This window comes from Misgurnus anguillicaudatus, chromosome 7 (assembly GCF_027580225.2).
Source record: "Misgurnus anguillicaudatus chromosome 7, ASM2758022v2, whole genome shotgun sequence".
In the NCBI taxonomy this organism is placed as follows: Eukaryota; Metazoa; Chordata; class Actinopteri; order Cypriniformes; family Cobitidae; genus Misgurnus; species Misgurnus anguillicaudatus.
Window position 1 is genome coordinate 35,883,450 of NC_073343.2, and position 20,115 is coordinate 35,903,564.

The window sequence follows — 20,115 nt, forward strand, 5'->3', positions numbered from 1 at the left end:
CAAATTGTCTATAAATGGAGACAGTTAAATACTGTAGCTACCCTTCCTAGAAGTGGGCGCACAGTCAAGATGACTCCTAAGACACCATGCAGAATACTCAATGAAGTAAAGAAGAACCCACGAGTAACAGCTAAAGGCTTGAAGACATCATTGGAACGGGCACACAGCTCTGTTTCTGAGTCTACCATACGCATGTCTTTGGACAGGCACGGTGTCTATGACAGTACCCCACGGAGCAAGCCGCTGCTCTCCCGAAAAACATTGCTGTGAGCCTGAAGTTTGCAAAAGAGCACCTTGGCAAACCCCAGTGCTATTTGGAAAATATTTTATGGATTGATGAAAAAGTTTAATTTTTTGGGAAAAATTGTATGATGCAAAATGGGCACAGCTTACCAAGATCAAAACATCATCCCAACAGTGAAGAATGGTGGAGGGAACATCATGATTTGGGCTTGCTTTGCTGCCTCATGGCCTGGACCACTTGCCATCATTGAGGGTAAAATGAATTATTAAGTTAAAAAAATCCTACGGGATAATGTCAGGGTGGCTGTCCACCTGTTGAAGCTCAGTAAAAGTTAGTTGATGCAACAGGACAATGACCTTAAGCATTGTAGTAAATGAGCCATTTGGAGTGGCCTAGTCAAAGCCCAGACCTTAACCTGTGGAATGACCTCAAGAGAGCGGTTCACACCAAACATCCTACAAATGTGTCTGAGTTAAAGCGGTTTTGTAAAGGGGAATGAGCAAAAATTGCTTCTGAACGATGCGCAGGTCTGATTCAGAACTACTGAAAGCGCTTGCTTGAAGTATTTCCTGCCAAATGAGGCTCAACAAGCTGTTATATCCAAGGGTTCACTTACATTTTCCTCCAGCACCAGTGTTGGGTTTAACGCGTTACTGTAATAATATAACTTTTTTCAGTAACTAGTAGTGTAAGGCATTACCCGTCTGAAAATGTAATATTATTACAGTTTTCCCGAGCTAGTTACTTGCGTTACATTCGCCAGTAGCACCTTCATCACACAAGGCACACAACACAGAGAACAAAAGGGAAGGGGAGGAGGTCGTGAATGGGACAGTGATTGGTCTAAGTTTGGCACGAGGTATCATTTACCATCACCGATTGGTACCGTGTCCGGTAGCGGGTAAGGAAGCCAGCAGTAATATTTATGTTGTATTAAAAGGTGGTGTATTTACGGTGGGTTTTCTTGCCGTGGAGACCTTGATGAATGTAAGGTTATGCCACGGTCTCCCGGCGCTCATTTCATTGTTTGTTTGTATGTAAACAGGGGTTGCGTGCAGGTTGTTTATCCCATCAATTTTGTATATCAATTTTACCCTAATTGACGAAGGCTGTGCCTTTAGCTTGAGTGATATTAATGATATTTATTGAATTGATTGTGTATTTATTACTTTGCGGTGTTAAATTGATATACTTATATGTTTGGGTGTTGGATGAATTTGCTGTGCATTGCTGTGTATAGTGGGTGGGTAAATAATGTGCACTAACATCATGGTATCCCCCTGCTAAGAATACAGAACTCTTGGAAGTCTTTATCAGGAAATAATTTATTGTGAACCGTCATTCCTTCATCAGCTGTCTATTTAAAGGTGTCCATCTAAAATTAATTGCAACCTGTTGTCATCCCTGTATTTTGAATGAGTAAATTGTTGTCAAATTTAATCTAATAAAATTGTAACTTTTTATTGATTTGGGGGTTTTGTGTTTGGATATTTTCTTGGCCGTGGCTTGCCCAAATAAACATTCTTGTCCAGAAAAAAAATGTAATATAACTAGTTACTTTCTCCAGGGAGTAATAAAGTAAAGTAAGGCATTACTATTTTTAAGAGTAATATGTAATACGTAATATATTACTTTTTTGAGTAACTAGCCCCAACACTGTCCAGCACTGTGAATGTTTAATGGGGGTTCTCAAAAAAGACACAAGAAAATAGAATTATTTGTGTGTTGTCACCTTATGCGCATTGTGTTTGTCTATTGTTGTGACCTAGATGAGGATCAGATCACATTTTATGGCAAATCACAGTAGAAAAGCAGTTTATTCCTAGGGGTTCACATACTTTTTCTTGCCACTGTATATATATATATATATATATATATATATATATATATATATATATATATATATATATATATATATATATATATATATATATATATATATATATATATATATATATACGGCGCGCGTATGCGAACATCTCTAGTATACCTTCTCTAATAAACTGCATCCGTCTGCATCTACCGCAAGACAACAAACAACCTACAAGTAGTCCATGATGGAGAGGTAGTCTACAGGGATGCCTTTTTGATGAATTATCAAAGCGTTACAAGTACAAAATTATTTTTTACTGCTATTTTACATGGGGGATGCCATGCAAATCAGGTAAACAAGCTTCAGCTAGTTCAAAACGCCGATTACTCAATCTAACAAGTATGACCACATAAGCCCAATTTCGGCATCTTTACACTGGCTACCAGTTACATATCGCTTACAATTTAAAATACTACTAATCACCAACAAATCCTTAAATGGCCTAGCACCTTCGTATCTTAGAGAATCAGAATACAATCCACCACGTACACTGCGGTTGCAAAATTCTGGTCTCTTAACTATCCATAGAACATCAAAAGTGTCTAAAGGTGGTAGATCCTTTTCCTACTAAGGCCCTAATCTCTGAAATGATTAAAGGATTATTAGGAACACCATACTAATACTGTGTTTGACCCCCTTTCGCCTTCAGAACTGCCTTAATTCTACATGGCATTGATTCAACAAGATTCTTTAGAAATGTTGACCCATATTGATAGGATAGCATCTTGCAGTTGATGGAGATTTATGGGATGCACGAAGCTCCCATTCCACCACATCCCAAAGATGTGCTATTGGGTTGAGATCTGGTGACTGTGGGGGCCATTTTAGTACAGTGAACTCATTGTCATGTTCAAGAAACCAATTTAAGAATGATTCAAGCTTTGTGACATGGTGCATTATCCTGCTGGAATTAGCCATCAGAGGATGAGTACATGGTGGTCATAAAGGGATGGACATGGTCAGAAACAATGCTCAGGTAGGCCGTGGCATTTACACGATGCCCAATTGGCACTAAGGGGCATAAAGTGTGCCGAGAAAACATCCCCAACACCATTACAACACCACCTCGTGCAGATTGTACTGTAGCCTCTTTTCCCTATTTGTAGTGGAGATGAGGGTACCCGGTCTTCTGCTGTTGTAGCCCATCCGCCTCAAGGTTGTGCATGTTGTGGCTTCACAAATGCTTTGCAGCATACCTCGGTTGTAACGAGTGGTTATTTCAGTCAAAGTTGCTCTTCTATCAGCTTGCCTCAGTCGGCTCATTCTCCTCTGACCCTTTAGCATCAACAAGGCATTTTCATCCACAGGACTGCCGCATACTGGATGTTTTTCCCTTTTCACAACATTCTTTGTAAACCCTAGAAATGGTTGTGAGTGAAATTCCCAGTAACTGAGCAGATTGTGAAATACTCAGACCGGCCCGTCTGGTACCAACAACCATGCCACGCTCAAGTTTGCTTAAATCTCCTTTCTTTCCCATTCTGACATTTAGTTTGGAGATTGTCTTGACTAGGACCACACCCATAAATACATTGAAGCAACTGCCATGTGATTGGTTGATTAGATAATTGCATTAATGAGAAATTGAACAGGTGTTCCTAATAATCCTTTAGGTGAGTGTATATCTCCCAAGGGTTTTTCCCTCCTGGCTAAAAAAGTTGGGAGGTTTTTCTCCTAGGGGTTTTTCAACCCTGGGGAGTCAGCCGACATTGACTTAACTTAGCACACTCTTCTATACTTTATAATATTAATACGCTTGGCTGTAAAGTTTATTCATAGTCGCTGTATTTTGCTACTTATGTTGTCTGTCGTTATTTTCCCCTGCTTCTATTAATGTAAAGCTGCTTTGAAACAATTACCAATTGTGAAAAGCGCTATATAAAAAAAAAATTGAATTGAATTAAACTAAAATTGGATATTGTTTGCCTTGATAAAGTGTGTAAATAAAACATACAGTGGTTAAATAAATAAAAAATTCTACTTGTCATTTTTTTAAAGCTTAATAAAATGTATCAATAATTATCGATATTGAACGATATAACGATATCGATGATATACATTTGAGCTCCATCGCCCAGCCCTATTAGTGGGTTTTCGTTTTAAAACACATTTCTTTTGTTACGGTTATGCTTTGCCGTTTTCGACCCTTGAAACCGGAGACTTTTGTAAACGCTGCCAACCCTGTTTTAGTTAAACTCCTAAAATTACGAGTTAACTTTAGTTAAAAAACAAAAAAATTATGTGTGTTAGGCTGGTATATAGCGATGTTAGAAATATTATGCGCCTAATGGTGGTTATTTTAATACATTTGACAGATCAGGTGTGTGTTTACAGAAAAAGAATCAACACCAATGGAACATTTCTCAGCCAATCAGAATAAAGCATTCAACAGACCCGTGGTATAACATGACATAATTGTGTTTCTTTATCTTGTTTAAAAAAGGCAAAAGTAAACTTGCCATTACAATTTTAAAGCTTTCTACTAATGGAGCATTTCAGATGTAAGAACATTTTTTTAAGCATAAATGTAAAAGTACATGAAACAAGCTGAAAAAGATGCAGTACCTTCACTGCAGGCTTGTTAATAGAATTCTGGCACTCAATGTGTTGACAGTGAATAGGGTTCCAGGCTAGACAAATATAGAGAGAGAGAGAGAGAGAGAGAGAGAGAGAGAGAGAGAGAGAGAGAGAGAGAGAGAGAGAGAGAGAGAGAGAGAGAGAGAGAGAGAGAGAGAGAGAGAGAGAGAAAGAGAGAGAGAGAGAGAGAAATGGGTGCATTTCAATAGCAAAGTGTTAAAATATTCAAAGTTCAAGCACGGCCCAATGGAGAGGATCAGTCACTTACCTGTGTACTGCAGTCCTCTGTACTCACTGATGGCACCTGGAGGCTTGAGGTTGGGCCAGTAATGGAAGAGCATTTGAACAGCCGGAGGTTTGACTTGGGATGGACCATAAGATATGACATACAGTAGATCCTTTAAAAAACACAGTAATGTCTTGAGTTATTACGAATGGCTAAAAAAATCTTAAAAGTTAAAAAAATCAACGCTGTACCTTCCATACTTCCTGTTTGTACTTCATAAGACACTCCAAAAGCTGACAGTGGTATACTGAAACAATGGAAAAGACATTTATACACTATCATTTACTCAATTTATTCATCCAAAGCAATTTGCTGTATAAGCCACAAGCTAGAGTATAATTCCGAAGAAAGAAAGGCAAGTATCTAAGATGTCAGAAGTGAATTTATTGAAGTATTCAACCTTTTCACTAACATTGAGGTGGTCTCAGCAAATCTGCCAAATAACAAATTCTAGTTGACACATTCCCTAACTGTGTTGTGATTCAAAGGCTGCTTAAAATGCAGCCACAAAATGCGCCTTCCTTTCCTTGAGCCGCGAAGGATAGAACGAATGTATCCTTCACAGCCTAGCCTATCCCGAGATTTATTGCGTGTCTCTAATGGTTGAATATTTTAAAATAAATATGTAAAACCTCTGTTAAATTTGCAGAACAACGGTCCTTGTCACTGTTTTACTATAATAAGTTGTTTTTTATTAACATTATTATTATGTAATAACACAGCAGGTGACGCAGCTATGGATCCTCCTCAGACTAGACCATCTCATTTCAGTTCACTTCTCAGACTGCGGAGTCCTTGCTTTCAAAAGGACGTGACCTTTGAGGGATCCAGCCTTCGAATTGGGACACAGCCCTAATTAACGGCATGCACTGTAGTTAGGGCTGCACGATAAATCGCATGTGATTGTCACGCGCATCTCGTCAGTATAATGCCGGTTCCTTGATTAGTAGTAAATCGGCATCAGTTGTTTTCAGATGGAGCCGCATTTACTACACAGAGCCGTAGTTCGCTGACAATCGGGGGAATTTCGCATTAATTATCACAGATGTATCGCCTGTGATATCATACAGAGATTCCTGCAAACATGAGATGACAAAGCCTGATATATACCTGGATTTGAAGTGTACTGCATGGCAATCATCAACATGGATGAGGCAGACAGATTGACATATGCTGGAACTCCACCCTCTCTTCGAGTTGAACCCACTGAACAGACAAAACTCGTTTACGTACTTAAACTTACAGAGACGTGTTGCATGTATTAGTACTTTTTCTCAATTATTTTCCCACCCACATACAGTGGAACAGGACGGTCACATGAAGAGGTTTTGTCATATGTGTTTAAAATAACACGGGGTGCTGATGATAGAATGTCGCTCAAATCCAAAACAGTACTTTACTCACATATGGCCATGGGGAGGAAAGATGTGCTCAGGTACTCGATGATGTCTTTGTGCAGGAACGGAGGGAAGGTGGCTAAAGTGGAGATCATGGTGTAGGGTAAAGTACTGAGAATATCATCACTGAGGAAAGGCAGAAGACAGGTTGTAGTGTAAAATATGGCCTGTCCCAGATCTGAGAAAAAGTCACAAGGAAAAAAATGATCAAAAGTGTCATCGTTCAGAGAATTTCTCTTGTACATGTGGTCATCCACACAAAGCTGTGGATCCTGCTTCAATTTCAGAGTGAATCAAGCCGAGCCGTGATTGAAATTAAAACGATCAAATACATTTTATTCAGTCGTTTGAACAACATCTACCGTGTTTTTTTTTTTTAAAGCTGATGTCAATACCGACATCAAAGGTACTAGCAGGCACATCATAAATTTAAACCGTAGGCCGGTGTGGACTCACCGTGTTGACCGTGCTGCAGCAGGGGCACCAGGTCAAGCAAGGTGACGAGAGTGGCATAGAGACCCTGATACTCCAATGAGGGGTAATCTGAGAGCTGAACCTCCCGACTCTGCTGGGTGGCACCACCCCGGTCGGCCGGGGCGTCCCGCAGAACGCTGTAAAGGAGGGATCGAGTAACTGTAGGGTTGATGGAACTGACTTGTGGTCTTAGAGATGGGGTGAGTGGGAATGGCACAGGAAAAAGACACATGGTCATGGGCACGGCCAAATTGGAAGCTTCCTGGCTCTCCTTCCTGCCTGTACGGGACAGGATGCTGCTCCGAGGGAGGGGTGGGGGGGAAACAGGGGAAAAAAAGAGACAACAAAGACACAAAGAAACAGCACATTACATTGAAATGGCTCTACAGAGACAGTGTAAGTAGAAAAGAACCAAACCCAGATATTGCACACATAGGATGCAGTGTCTTGTCTTAATCATCTTGACAAGGATTTCAACATATTTACATTTGAACAGTTTTTTCTTTTAGGTTTCTCCTAATTTGAATCGAACCACACAATGAGAGACGCTTGCAAAACGCACAACGATCACTGCATCTCATGCGTATCTGGTGACAAGGAGCAAAAATATAAAAAATGGCATGTTTTCAGTGGCAGCCCGTACTTCTCCAGCAGAAATGATTTGATAAGCACACGCCGCGCCCTCCACGCTCCCAATCGGCAGAGGGCCAGCGGTGCCGGCCAATCGGTTAGCAGGCCAAAGAGCCTCGTGGGAAATATATAGAGCAATGGAGGGGCTGTCAGAGATGAGAACGATCTCAAAATTAGCTTTGAGGACGATACAGAGATGACACTTCAGAAACATGCTTTAGCCAGTAATAAACATGTATGTGAGGTAAGACTAAAAGTTCCCTGATCACAACACATGTTTATTGCACCAGAAAAAAGAATGTCTGTATGTAAATACATTATGATACTGTCTCAGTATCATTTCAGGGGAAATGAGTTTCAACAGGCATATGGAGATTTCAGTTCTAAAAAAAAATGTAACTAGTCTACGGCTGGGGAAACTTTAATGGAAAAGGAATACGTTGGTTTCGAAAGCAATGTTTGTGAAGGGATGAGTGTGTTTTTTTTTGTGCTGTCCCCTGTCAACTTCTTTTCTTGCTAGAAAACTGCAGTAATTTGGGCTGTGATGAAGGTCTTGAAGGAGGAGCAATTGTAATTTGATGTAGGTTACATAAAACAGGATGGCATAGGATTTCTCTTGAAAAAAATTTAAAATGCAGAATCCAAAGCGTTCCTAGTTTTTTTTGTCAGTGAATGAAATGTGGCTAAATGCTATAAACATGTTGTTCTCAAATAGCAAATATTTGGAAACATAAAAAAACCCTCATTGATACTGCCTACAAAAACAGACATACTTTACATCCCTCTCTGCATCTTACTTCACTGCCATCAAATATCCAACAACATTTTCTATTAATGACAAACATTCATTTAATACACAGACATAAAATAAAGAAATACAGAACAAAAATCACACAAAAACACACACAAGAACATACTGTAATCTGATGCTAATGATAGACTTTCTAAAATATTAAGTGTATGGCTAAAACATCTGCATGTGTAACAGATCTACATCACGTTGTTGTGGGCCTTTATGGTAAAAAAGGTTCAACTCATTTTAAAATGTTAAAATATGGTAAGACTAGATCCTCTGTTATGGACTGCAGCTCTGTATAACGTGTCAGAGGAGAACGAGCCCTGCCGGCTAAGCTTGGTTGTCTCCCCAAATAAGTTTTTTCACTCTTTGACCGCTGTCGCCCTGTTGGCTTGCTTACTAGTATAGAGTATAGTATATGAACAATTGTAAAAAGCGCTATAAATAAAATTGAATTGAAAAAATATAATACTCTGAAATACGGGTGTATGTTGCAATAATTCATATCTTAAAGGCAGGGTAGGCAGGAACCATCCAAAAAACTTCTCTACAAATTTGTTCAAACTGTCTCCATATACCAACACACAAGTAAAACGCAAGTACTCTGAAAAAGAGAGTCCAAAAATCGAGGGTCTGTAGACTTCTCACTATTGTTTTAAACACAGCTTATTTTTCCATTAACTCCACCCCCTCCCTTCTGGGTTTCTTCTAAAGCCACGCCCCTAAAACACATGAACACGCTGGGAGCAGCATTTACCTCAGACGAGCGCGGTGCGTATAGTAACATCATGTCACAATCACATGTTATAATACACCTAACTTTATCATTATGAATATAAACAAATAGGACGGCTTTTAGTACTCACTATTAAGCCAGTGTTTTGCATGTAAGAGTTTCCGTGATGAAAGCATTGTTGACTCTGATGAGGACTACACTCCGGAGACAATACCGCTACCGCATCATTGACTCGAGGAAAAGCCACGCGATATTTACTCTCGTTTGATTGCTTCGTTTATTCCTTTGTTTGCCTTGTTTGCCTTCGCTGACTGGATATGCAGGTACTGTGAGTTCTGAATACACTTTCTCTTTTGCTCTTCCTAGAGTGCCTCGTGCACGTTCAAATCAATCGGGTGTGCGCATGTGTGGGCAGATCCCATAGCAACAGGGGTGGTGCCATAATCGCGAGAGAGAGTGATAGTCGCGCAAGCCAATCATTTGTTTCGTCCCGAATGGAAATAATTAACTGTGTTTAAAACAGTGAGAGGTCTACAGACACTCGAGTTTTATACTCTCTTTTTCAGAGTACTTACATTTTAATTATGCATTTGTATATAAAGACAGTTTAAACAAATTTGTAAAAAAGTTTTTTAGATGATTCCTGCCTATCCTGCCTTTAAAGGTTTCGACTTATACAGTCTAATTATGATTATTATTACAATGCATCGTTTGAAAATTAAAACAATGCTGACATGTAGACAAAAAAACAAAGGACGACCAAAACAAAACTCCGGTCAGAACAGTTTGCTTTGGCCCTGTAAACTATCCTGCGTTTTAGAGAGACTGGTAAAATCTGTTTTCTGATTTATATTCCCTCGAAAGCTGAACTTTTGAGGCAAAAAAACGATTTAAATCCTCTTTGAATTCTAAACTGTTATTCCGATATGTTATTAGACAGAATTAAATAAGCAATGATTATTGTAACATGTCTATCATTTATGGTTAAATAGACAGAAGAAAGTTTAGGACTGTTGTGTGTGTTTCACCTTTTCCAGTGAAGTGCACTTACCTGAGCAGAGTTTGAGAAAAGTATTTCAGAGTATTTGCAATGTCTGTTCCGGACGGCACTGGGTAAATATTGTGAAGCACACGGTTGTGATACTCTTGCAAGTATCGAATCTTAGAGCCAACTAAACAAATAAAAAGCAAAGTGACACACAATTAACACCTAATAGTAAGCTGTGAACACAGCTGCTGTTGCTTTACTAAACAAGCATGATAACAAACAAAAAAACATTTTTGAATGATCATCCACATTATTAAAGACTTAAATGCCTTAAATGTACATCCGCCAAAACTGCATCCAACAGAGACACAATGAAATAGTTTTTATATCAGCTGTTTGAAAACAAAATGAGATAATCTTTCAAACTTTCGATTCAGACGTGTAATGGCAGATAAAAGAGTTGAGGGATGTTGATCGGTGTCTTTATTTTTTTTTAAGTGTAGCACAGAAGCCCTGAGCTTTGTGTTTGGATGTCTCCAGTTCTTTATGTCTACGTCTCGTGTTCGTCATGGATGCTTCTCTTTCTTCTAGATGTGAATGTTTAAAGTATCTACTCAGTAGTTCAACTAAAAGTGGGTTAGCAAGTTTGTGATGTGTTGTTGTTATTTCAACACAAACTAGATGATATTAGTAAAGATTTGGTATGGAATACGTTTTCAGACTTTTAACCTAAGTGCCTATTAAAAATGGTTGTAAAAGCTCCAGAGAAAAGAGCAGAAGATTGACTAAAGCGTATGGCAGTCCTATGAATCTTTAAATTCAGATATAAAAAGCAACAACACAAGGGTTAGTTTGTAGTGATGTCAATCTATAATAGTTTACAATAGTTGCATGCAAGGAAGAATAACGAGCAGTGATGATCAAGGGTTTATAATAAACAACAGCTGCATATGTGACTAACTGACACATGGTGTGGTTACATTTTATATGAAATTGATCTTGATGGAGTGTAATTAATTGTGACACCGTTAGCACCGAGTTATATTAATGAGCATGTGTGTACTACATGTTTAATATTTGTTTTAGACTTAGATGCATATAATTATGCATCATTTACTGTTACAGTACAGTAGATGTAACATTATATAACAAAGACAATGTCAGATAAAGCGTTAATTGGGGTGAAATGTTTATGTTTACCATGATTATAGAGGATGATGGCACTTCAAACTTCCCAGCAACATTGATGTTTAAAATGTTGAACAGTATCACGTAAATAATCAACCACTGGTTTAATTAGTCATTAAAAATCTTTATGTCAACCAGTTTGTTTTTGTCCCACCATTATTTAAATACGAACGAGTCTAGTCAAAGTGAAGATTCGAAGAAATGTGTAAAAGACTCAAACATGAACAGCCTTAAAAATAATCAATAATCTCTGTTGTGAACACAAGAAATCAAAACAAATTGATGTCATTTTTTTACATAAACAGATATTTCACATGTTAGTACCTGAACGAGCAGTAAGATGATTAGCATCATTTTATTTTTCTGCGGTGCAAATGCTGCCCCCTAACCTAACCCATCCCAACAACCACCACCACCATCATCTTCATCATCACCATCATCATGACAGATAAAACAGATTAACTGTTTTACCAAACTAACCGCACAGGCATCATGAATGACTAAAAAAGCAAGAGAAATGCATTAGATCGCCGTTTGAAAACAACCCGAGCTTATATGACGAAGTGACGACACGACCTTGAAAACAGACCTCAGATCTGCTGTCAATAATCACATTAAAAATCTCACTGTCAGCTGTTATTGTGCACCTTAACCCTTCACACACAAGCATACAGTAATCTGTACAGTATTAATGTTATATAATATATCTGTACAGCATTGCGCACATTCACAGATTGTCGGACTGTTGCCTTAACAACGGCGCTCGCGTCGCCTGTATAAAATCATCGACCATATAAATCTCGACCCATAAAATATCACCAGAATAACGTAGAAATACTTACATTGCTCTGCTTTCGTAGACATGTTGAAATGTTTCTAGGATTCATAGAGTAAATGTTTAACAAAGCTAGCGCGTGTATCCGTGTATCGTGTCGAGCAGCTGCTGCTTCCTCTCACACCTGAATGAAGAGAAGCTGCTATACACGAACTGAAGCATCATCTCTTCACACATAGTTTTTTAAATATCATTTGTCAAGATTTACATTCTGCTATTCTTATTTTTCCTATTCGTCTTTTCTGTCAGGACCGTAAATACACAGACGCGTTGCTTTCAATTATTTTCCCTTTGACTGTCAGGCTCCTCTCTTACGGAAATTTGTTTTTTGGCGTATTGATTATCATTGGCTTATACCACGGGTCTGTTGAGTGCTTTATTCTGATTGGCTGAGAAATGTTCCATGAGTGTTGATTATTTTTCAATAAACGCACACCTGACCTGTCAAACGTCTTAAAAATAACCACCAGATCAATGTATGTGGTAACTGTGCTATAAGAAGAAGAATGGACTCTGTGCCACATTACCACCTAGGGTGTGCATTATTTTCGAATAATTCAATGGCATGTCATCAATTATTCCTTACAAAACCACGGTTTTACTACAGTATTCACTTTGTAGTTATTTCAGTTATTTTGTAGTAAACTATGATGTAAGAGATAAAATAACCCTTATTTCAAGATTGTTTACCCTTCAGTTTTTTTGTTGTTTATTGTACACTTTGATGGTAGCGCTGAAATCAAAATCTTTGCAAATTCATTCCTAACCTGTTCTGAATTTTATAACCTAATCTAAAACAATCTGTACATACTTAGACAGTTAATTCTCATTAATATTCTCTCTTACAAAAAATTATAGTATGAAAGTAAATGAGGTCCTTTAACGGTTTGGTTACAAACATTTCTCAAAATATCTTCCTTTGTGTTCATCAGAATTTATACAGGTTTGTAACAGCATGAGAGCGAGTAAATGATGACAAATTTTCATTTTTGGGTGAACTAATCCTTTAATCAATTTTCTTATATTTGGCCTTGAAAAGTTAACCATACATAAAACATTTATAAAGGTGCACTTACTGTCTGTGTGTATATTCATTCGTATCAGATCTAAACATTAAAAATGATTAAAAATGAAACTATTTATTTTGGACCTAAAAGCATTTCAAGTGACGTACATGAGTTAGACGTTCTCGGTTTAGTCTAGACGAAGATTAAGTTAACTGTGTATATACTGCATGACTACATAAGCTTGGATTCTGTAATGATACTATCTGCACTTACATAAAGAGGGCCAGGATTTATGTAGGATAAGTAGGGATAGAAGAAAGGGAACTGAAATGTTGCGTAGTTAGGTTATCAATCAAAAAAATACAATTAGACAAGAAGTTCTCGATGCACAAGACAATAATGTTTTATTTGTGCATGTGCACGCACGCAATCTTTAAAAATGAACATCAAGTCCCACAATAGCCTGCAGTCTATAAAGTTTAACTTTTACACACAAAATATATCAGCTGCTGTAATGCCCTTCAGAGCTCAAGCGTCTCCTCTTCTTCATCTGAAGTTCCTCCAAAAGTTCTTGAAAAACCTCAGGGGTCACATCCTAAAACCAGAGGATGCTGATTAACAATTTTTAGTAAACGCATGGAAAGCTTTGTGATTCCAGAACACATGTTGTTAACATCTTTACCTTCTTCTTGTCAGCTGACTGTTGAAGTAACTCACACAGCTCTTGTTTTAGGTCATTATAACCTAACCAGAAGGAAAACACATTTCACTGGGTGAACAATCATCACATGGCACAAAGACAACCTCATGTCATGCAGATGACCCACACAAACACACTTACGGTAAACCATCTCAAGTTGCTGTACATGGTCTAGTGAGGAGATGCAGGACAGTAACATATTATCACATGTCAGGACTTCAGTTTTTGCCTTTTCCTCGTATGCAAGCAGCGTATCCGACTCATCCAACAAGAACGGAACGCCAGTCTCTACATATATCCGCTAAAAAAATAAAATAACTGGCATTATTACATAGAGGGAAACTGGGGCTTGTTGTCACAAGGGTTATATCTCAGTAACAATCAATCAAAGGGTTCAACTACACAAATGTGTGCCTGCCTTCTCTCTCTCGCTCTCTTTTTTAGTGCCTTTATATGCTTTTTTTAAATGTGTGCATATAAAGTAAATACAGTTAAAAATTATAACAACTTTGGTTTCTCCAAACTCCAGTAACAATTGTGATAAAAATATATGAGATAAAATTATCAAAAATATATTGTGTTAAGGGGTTTACACGTGAAACCCATAATGTAAGCTCATTAAATAACAAAAGTGTACATTAATTTCCATCACTTGATATCACTTAATATTTTTGTTATACTTAACAACCAAATGTAAACAGCTGTTTCCAAATCTTTAGTTTTTAAATGTTAATGCAAACATAAATTCCACAACCCCACCCAACAGTAAAGTGATGTATGAAACTAACCTTACAGCTGGTGCATGTGCACAGTTCAGCTCTCCAGTAATAAGGCCAAAACACAGCAGCTTCCCTTGTTTTCTTCATTTCTTTGGCGTTGAGTTCTTTTAAAATGCATCTGTCCGTGTTCTGAAGCACATGAATTGTCTGATGGCCAGGAGTCTACAGCACACAGGTGAAAGTCATGAAAACAATGTTCATATATGTAAAATTCTAGCTCAAAATATATAATTTATTATGGCATGTTAAAATTGACACTTTGTATAGTTGTGAGGAAAAATGTGCCGTTTTTGTTTGTGTCCTTTTAAATGCAAATGAGCTGATCTCTGAACTAAATGTCAGTGCTGTGGTTGGATAGTGCAGATTAAGGGGCGGTATTATTATAAGAAGATCCCCTTCTGACGTCAAAAGGAGAGCCAAATTTCAATAAGCTATTTTTCACAAGCTTGCAGAGAATGGTTTACCAAAACTAAGTTACTGGGTTGATCTTTTTCACATTTTCTAGGTTTATAGAAGAACTGGAGACCCAATTATAGCACTTAAACATGGAAAAAAATCTGATCTTCATCATATGTCCCCTTAAAACGGCAGATATAACAGTAAATTGCTTAGGTCGGGAAATCCACTCATGCTTCATCATTTTTGTGTGCAACTTGCTCATGTAATAAATTGAGTTACAAAACTGCAGCATCAGATCTGTCGGCTCCACAGTCATGATGGGAATTTGTCCTTCAATCATATTTCAAAGGTGCGCTATACATCTTGTGCTTGCAGAGGTAATCGAAGTCAGCGAACTCATTGTCATGCCCAAGAAATCAGTTTGAAGTGATGTGAGCAATGTGACGACACTTTAAGTGCAATTTATACTTACACAATTTATATTAATTATACACAGAGAAGCAAACCCTACACAGTAGCCTTAGGCGCAGTTCTCAAAAAATGTAACAGGGCATTAATGCTATGCGGACCACAAGTGGTGTGATCAGTGATTGCCTGGTCCAAACAAGATGGATAAAGTTAAAGCGTCATGAAACACTAACCAACACTTTTTTTTAGATGTTAACAAAGTTAGTTGTGTTGCACATCATAGAAGACAATGTAAGTATCTGTTAATTTTAACATTAGGAAAAAAAGAGTTAATTTTTAGCTTTTTTGTGATATTTTTGTCTTTCAGGTTTAAACTCCATATCGTGTAAACGTCGCAGGGTGTGAAGTGGCAAATTACTATAGTACCTCATAACCGTCAGTGTCTCATTAATATTTATAAGATAGCGTGCTCTTATCCAATGCGGAGACGTTTCGCTTTTGTGTGTGCGCGCGTGCATGTGCTCCGTGTGGCCAGTTCAGCCGATGGAGGTGTGTCTGGGGCTAATCGCACACGGATACGGGTTTGTATATTAAAGTAAATGTGACTGTGCCATTACGCACACTCTGTAAATATGTTGGATGATTTTCCCCGCGATGCTGTCAGGACTAGACTCACCATCAACTGAATTTACTTGGGAAAGCTACGGGAGGCAGGTGGAATTTGATCTGTTCTGAGGTACCATCATGTCCTGAGGACTTTTCATTATCTTCAAACACACTATTATTTCAACTATAACTTAATATACTAGATACAATCAGGTTGATGACACTACCTTTTACCTCTTACCATTATTTCATCTATCTGACTCCCTTGACTTGGGGATAAACACGATTTTCCCTTTTCATCTCCCACAAAAGCAGCACTCACTTGCTTTGAGCTCAGTTTGTTAAGAGGTGAAACTATTAAAAAAAAAAGAAGTTAACAATTAATACTACATAAATGAAAAAAATAACAGCATACTTTGACAGCAAATCACTTTAAAGCGTCCATAAAACACGCTGTTTCTGCTCATCTCATGGTAATCTTAAGGAACTTATGGAGTAGTATTACATCCTTCATATATTCAAAAAGTTTTCGTTTTATCAGATTTATAAAAGACAGATTAGTTTTAACGATTCTTTCCGATAACGTACGAAAAAATTCGGAAGGAGGAGTTAGAACTGTGGAAGGAAACACTGATTGGATAACTTATGATTCACTACATGTTCGTGTCGTTTAATTACCCGCCTATTTCCAACATAACACATGACTTACCGCATGCAGCTCATGACCCGGTTGGGACTTTTCAATGAAATCCAGCGTTAAACAATCACACACGCAAAACTCTGCTGCTATCCCGGATAAACAAACTGTTTCCATAATGCTGGCTTTCTTCTCCTTACATCTAAAAACACGCTTTTTCTTTCGTGCCATTGTTGAGTCTTGATATAAAACAAAGCTGTCGCGACCCTCGGCTCTCGCTCTCCTGCTGATTGACGTGTGGCCGTGGTTTTCCAGGGGAAGTGCCCATAAAAACAAGGAACACGTATAGCTAACCCCTGAAACGTCAGCTGGACCCGTATTCGAAAAAAACTTTTCGAAACGTTCTTTTTTGTTTGAAGTGCATTCGGCAATGAAAAACTCTGTAACACATCCAATACTTTTTTGACACTTTGCATTTGTTTGGCATGAGGAAACAACTCTTAGGCTGTGTTAATAAGTCAGAATGCACGAAGTACCATTGAACCTCCCCTTTAACATATTTAGCAAGCTTAAACACAAGAAAACATACTTAAGTGAGTATCTCATTTTCCAACCTTCAAACTGGGAAGCGTATGTCCAGAGGAATGGCGCTTGATTCATACAGCGAACGCAGATCATCTCCATCAGAGCGTCACAGTCCACAGCTGGATTGTCCAGGTGCTACAACACCATCAAACATCTGTTCTTATTACCAAACTCAAGTAAATGAAACAGTTTAATTTGAAGTTGTTTGGGTGGATGAGTATTTACTTTAGCGTGGTACCAGTCCTCACACACAATACACTGAATCATTTCTTCATTAACCTTGAAAGAGTGAAGACACAAGCACACTGACTTTACCAGCAGATTCTTAACAACAAATCATTTCTCCTCATATAACAACATGTAAAAGTTTGAGGCACCTGGTCATCTTCATCTGGATATGGTCTGTCACATGAGCAGTATCGTCCAAAGTAGTTGTGATTGTACACGTTCCTCACATTCAGTGCGTCTTTCCCCTATATGAACGTCATAGGGTAATGCATTACACGTTTTGATTGCTAATGGATTTAAATGTAAGCTTACTTCTTACGTGAACTTACAGGACAGAGTTTGCACGTGAACTCATTAAACTTCTGGTTGCCACAGTCGCAACGGAAATTCCTGTGATCAGATTGAAACGGTTGCAGTTATGAACAACATTGCATTACAATTAATTAAAGAAGGGGAGGGTTAAAGAAAATCTCACAATTTTACGTACAGATGTGGGAATAATTTTATGTCTGTTTATCTGCAGCATTGCTAAACAACACAGTATTTTGAAAAGCGAATGAATTATTCAAACCTTTTGGTGTAAAGTTCTAAGATTTCATGTCCATCATGACAGTTATTGGCACAGGCCAGACACACACCTGCGGGCTCCATGCCAGCCTGGGTACACGTCTTACACGCAAACACTGCCTGTCTCTTCATGTAACCCTTCACAACACAAACAACACAAGCTATAAATAACTCCAGATAAAAGAATTCATTTAACATCTTGGTACATCTTACAGTCGTACATGTTAGGGTTAGGACACAGACACAGGCACACAGACAGACACAGGCACACAGACACAGGCACGCACACAGACACAGGCACACACACAGGCACACACACGCACACAGGCACAGGCACACAGGCACACACACACAGACACACGCACACACACAGGCACACAGACACACGCACACAGACACACACACACACACAGACACACACACACACACACACACACACACACACAGACACACACACACACACACACACACACACACACACAGACACACACACACACACACACACACACACACAGACACACACACACAGACACACACACACACACACACAGTGGCCCTGTCCCAAATGGCACACTCTGGACTTGTGGTCCTCCTCAGAGTCCACACTTTGATGACATCACTTAGTCCTGACTTTAGGGACCCTTGATGAGAGTCCGCGTGGGTGCACCGGAGTTGTATTTTGGACAGACTCGAGCATCACACCGGAAATAGGTAGAGAAGTTGCCCGTCAGTGTGAACTCTTCCCTTCCGTTGTCTGATTGGTCTGATTGCCCTTTCGCAAGGACTTCTGGGTTGGTAAAGTGCGCGAAGCCTGCTGCAGTGCAGGCTTCGCTGAAGACCGCATCAAGGGGGCAAAGGAGGTGCTGATGAGCACACTTCAAAGCATAAAAATGACAGATGGGACACCCTACGAACTCATAGACTAAGCGAGAACGCGCAATTTAAGGCCACGAGACCGAAAGTCCACATGAAGTGCGCCATTTGGGACAGGGCACTGCTTCATGAGGCTTCGAAACATTTACGAATCTTTTGTTTCGAATCAGTGGTTCGGAGCTTGTTTCAAACTGGCCCAAGTCACGTGATTTTAGCAAACGAGGCTTCATTACGTCATAACTGTTTCGAAACGTTTCGAAAATCCGATGGTTCACCACTAAGGGGGAGTTGATCACATGACCAGTGTCTATATGTTTAGGTGAACTCGGGTCAGTTTTATTATGAAAGTTCATAAAACATTTATCCTTCTGACTGATAACACTGCCATGTTGTCTACTTTTTGTTTATAGACAGATTTAATGACAAAAATGTGCATAATTAAAAGGGTATAGTTAGTTTTATTCATTTTTTTGCCCTAAATAAAACTAAAAACACATAATACACTTTTAACTATGTCTTAATTAAGTGTAATATTTTTTTTAACATATTTTAATAAAAATCTTGCTATTATTTTGTAAAAAAAGTGTAAAATGTTTGGACACATCTGGTTTTACGCTATTTTGACCAGCAGGGGTCGCCAGCGTGTGTGGGTCTGCTTCGAAAAACTGAATCAATTTTCGAAGCAATTGGTTCAATTGATTCGAAGCTTCAAAAAGCTTCGTTTCCCCCATCACTACACAGACACATGCTTCGTCCGAAATCGCGTACTACCATACTATATAGTATGTAAAATGCCCTACTTTGCCTACTATATAGTATGGAAGTAGGCGGTTTCGGACGCAGCGACAGACACAAACACACGCACAGAGACAGATAAAAATTACCTCTGAATAAGAGCAGTTGTCAGGGTCACTGCCAGCTAACACAGCAAACGCTTCTTGCAGCTCTTCAGTTGCAGTCTGATTCATGTCGGATCAAACGGAAATCACAAACCCGAGTTTAGCCAACAAACTATTTACACGAGCAGCTGCACGAGGAGTTCTAGTCTAAAGTACCGCACTATAGCGCTGCAAAACGTCACTTCCGGTTTGGGTAAACAAAACATCATGGCGGGAAGTATGCACCCTTGGGCAGACCGTTCTGCGTGTATTTCTAAAGTACTGCGAGAACGACCCGCGTGCAGACCTATACAATCACTCTCGCGGTACTTTGAAGTCATGCGCTGATCTGTCTGCGCAGCCCTGTCGATTTTAAAACATTTAATCAACCACGAAAATATACTTTGGCGAGTAAATGTGCTTT

General features: G+C 38.8%; 2 protein-coding genes across 3 annotated transcripts in view; both read right to left on the minus strand.

Moving 5' to 3' along the window:
• Window positions 1-12,341, minus strand: part of unc79 (unc-79 homolog, NALCN channel complex subunit) — a 40,520-nt gene extending 28,179 nt beyond the window's left edge. For both annotated transcript variants that reach the window (XM_055173185.2, XM_055173184.2), the window contains exons 1-8: window positions 12,032-12,341; window positions 10,065-10,185; window positions 6,834-7,147; window positions 6,385-6,555; window positions 6,091-6,186; window positions 5,172-5,227; window positions 4,963-5,092; window positions 4,683-4,747 (exon numbers count right to left, since the gene is read on the minus strand). In XM_055173185.2, coding sequence (XP_055029160.2) covers window positions 4,683-4,747; window positions 4,963-5,092; window positions 5,172-5,227; window positions 6,091-6,186; window positions 6,385-6,555; window positions 6,834-7,147; window positions 10,065-10,185; window positions 12,032-12,053 — 975 coding nt within the window. In that variant the 5' untranslated portion in view covers window positions 12,054-12,341. The remainder of the gene's footprint in view (window positions 1-4,682; window positions 4,748-4,962; window positions 5,093-5,171; window positions 5,228-6,090; window positions 6,187-6,384; window positions 6,556-6,833; window positions 7,148-10,064; window positions 10,186-12,031) is intronic.
• Window positions 12,342-13,409: 1,068 nt separating this feature from the next.
• On the minus strand, window positions 13,410-19,936 carry LOC129417737 (putative E3 ubiquitin-protein ligase UBR7). The gene is made up of 11 exons (XM_055172568.2): window positions 19,698-19,936; window positions 17,945-18,078; window positions 17,703-17,763; window positions 17,523-17,618; window positions 17,371-17,424; window positions 17,175-17,280; window positions 16,165-16,277; window positions 14,520-14,672; window positions 13,873-14,032; window positions 13,714-13,775; window positions 13,410-13,626 (listed from the first exon to the last, which is right to left on the minus strand). Exons 1-11 carry the CDS (start codon window positions 19,779-19,781, stop codon window positions 13,534-13,536), a joined length of 1,116 nt encoding a protein of 371 aa, XP_055028543.2. The 5' UTR covers window positions 19,782-19,936; the 3' UTR covers window positions 13,410-13,533.
• Window positions 19,937-20,115: the final 179 nt, after the last annotated feature.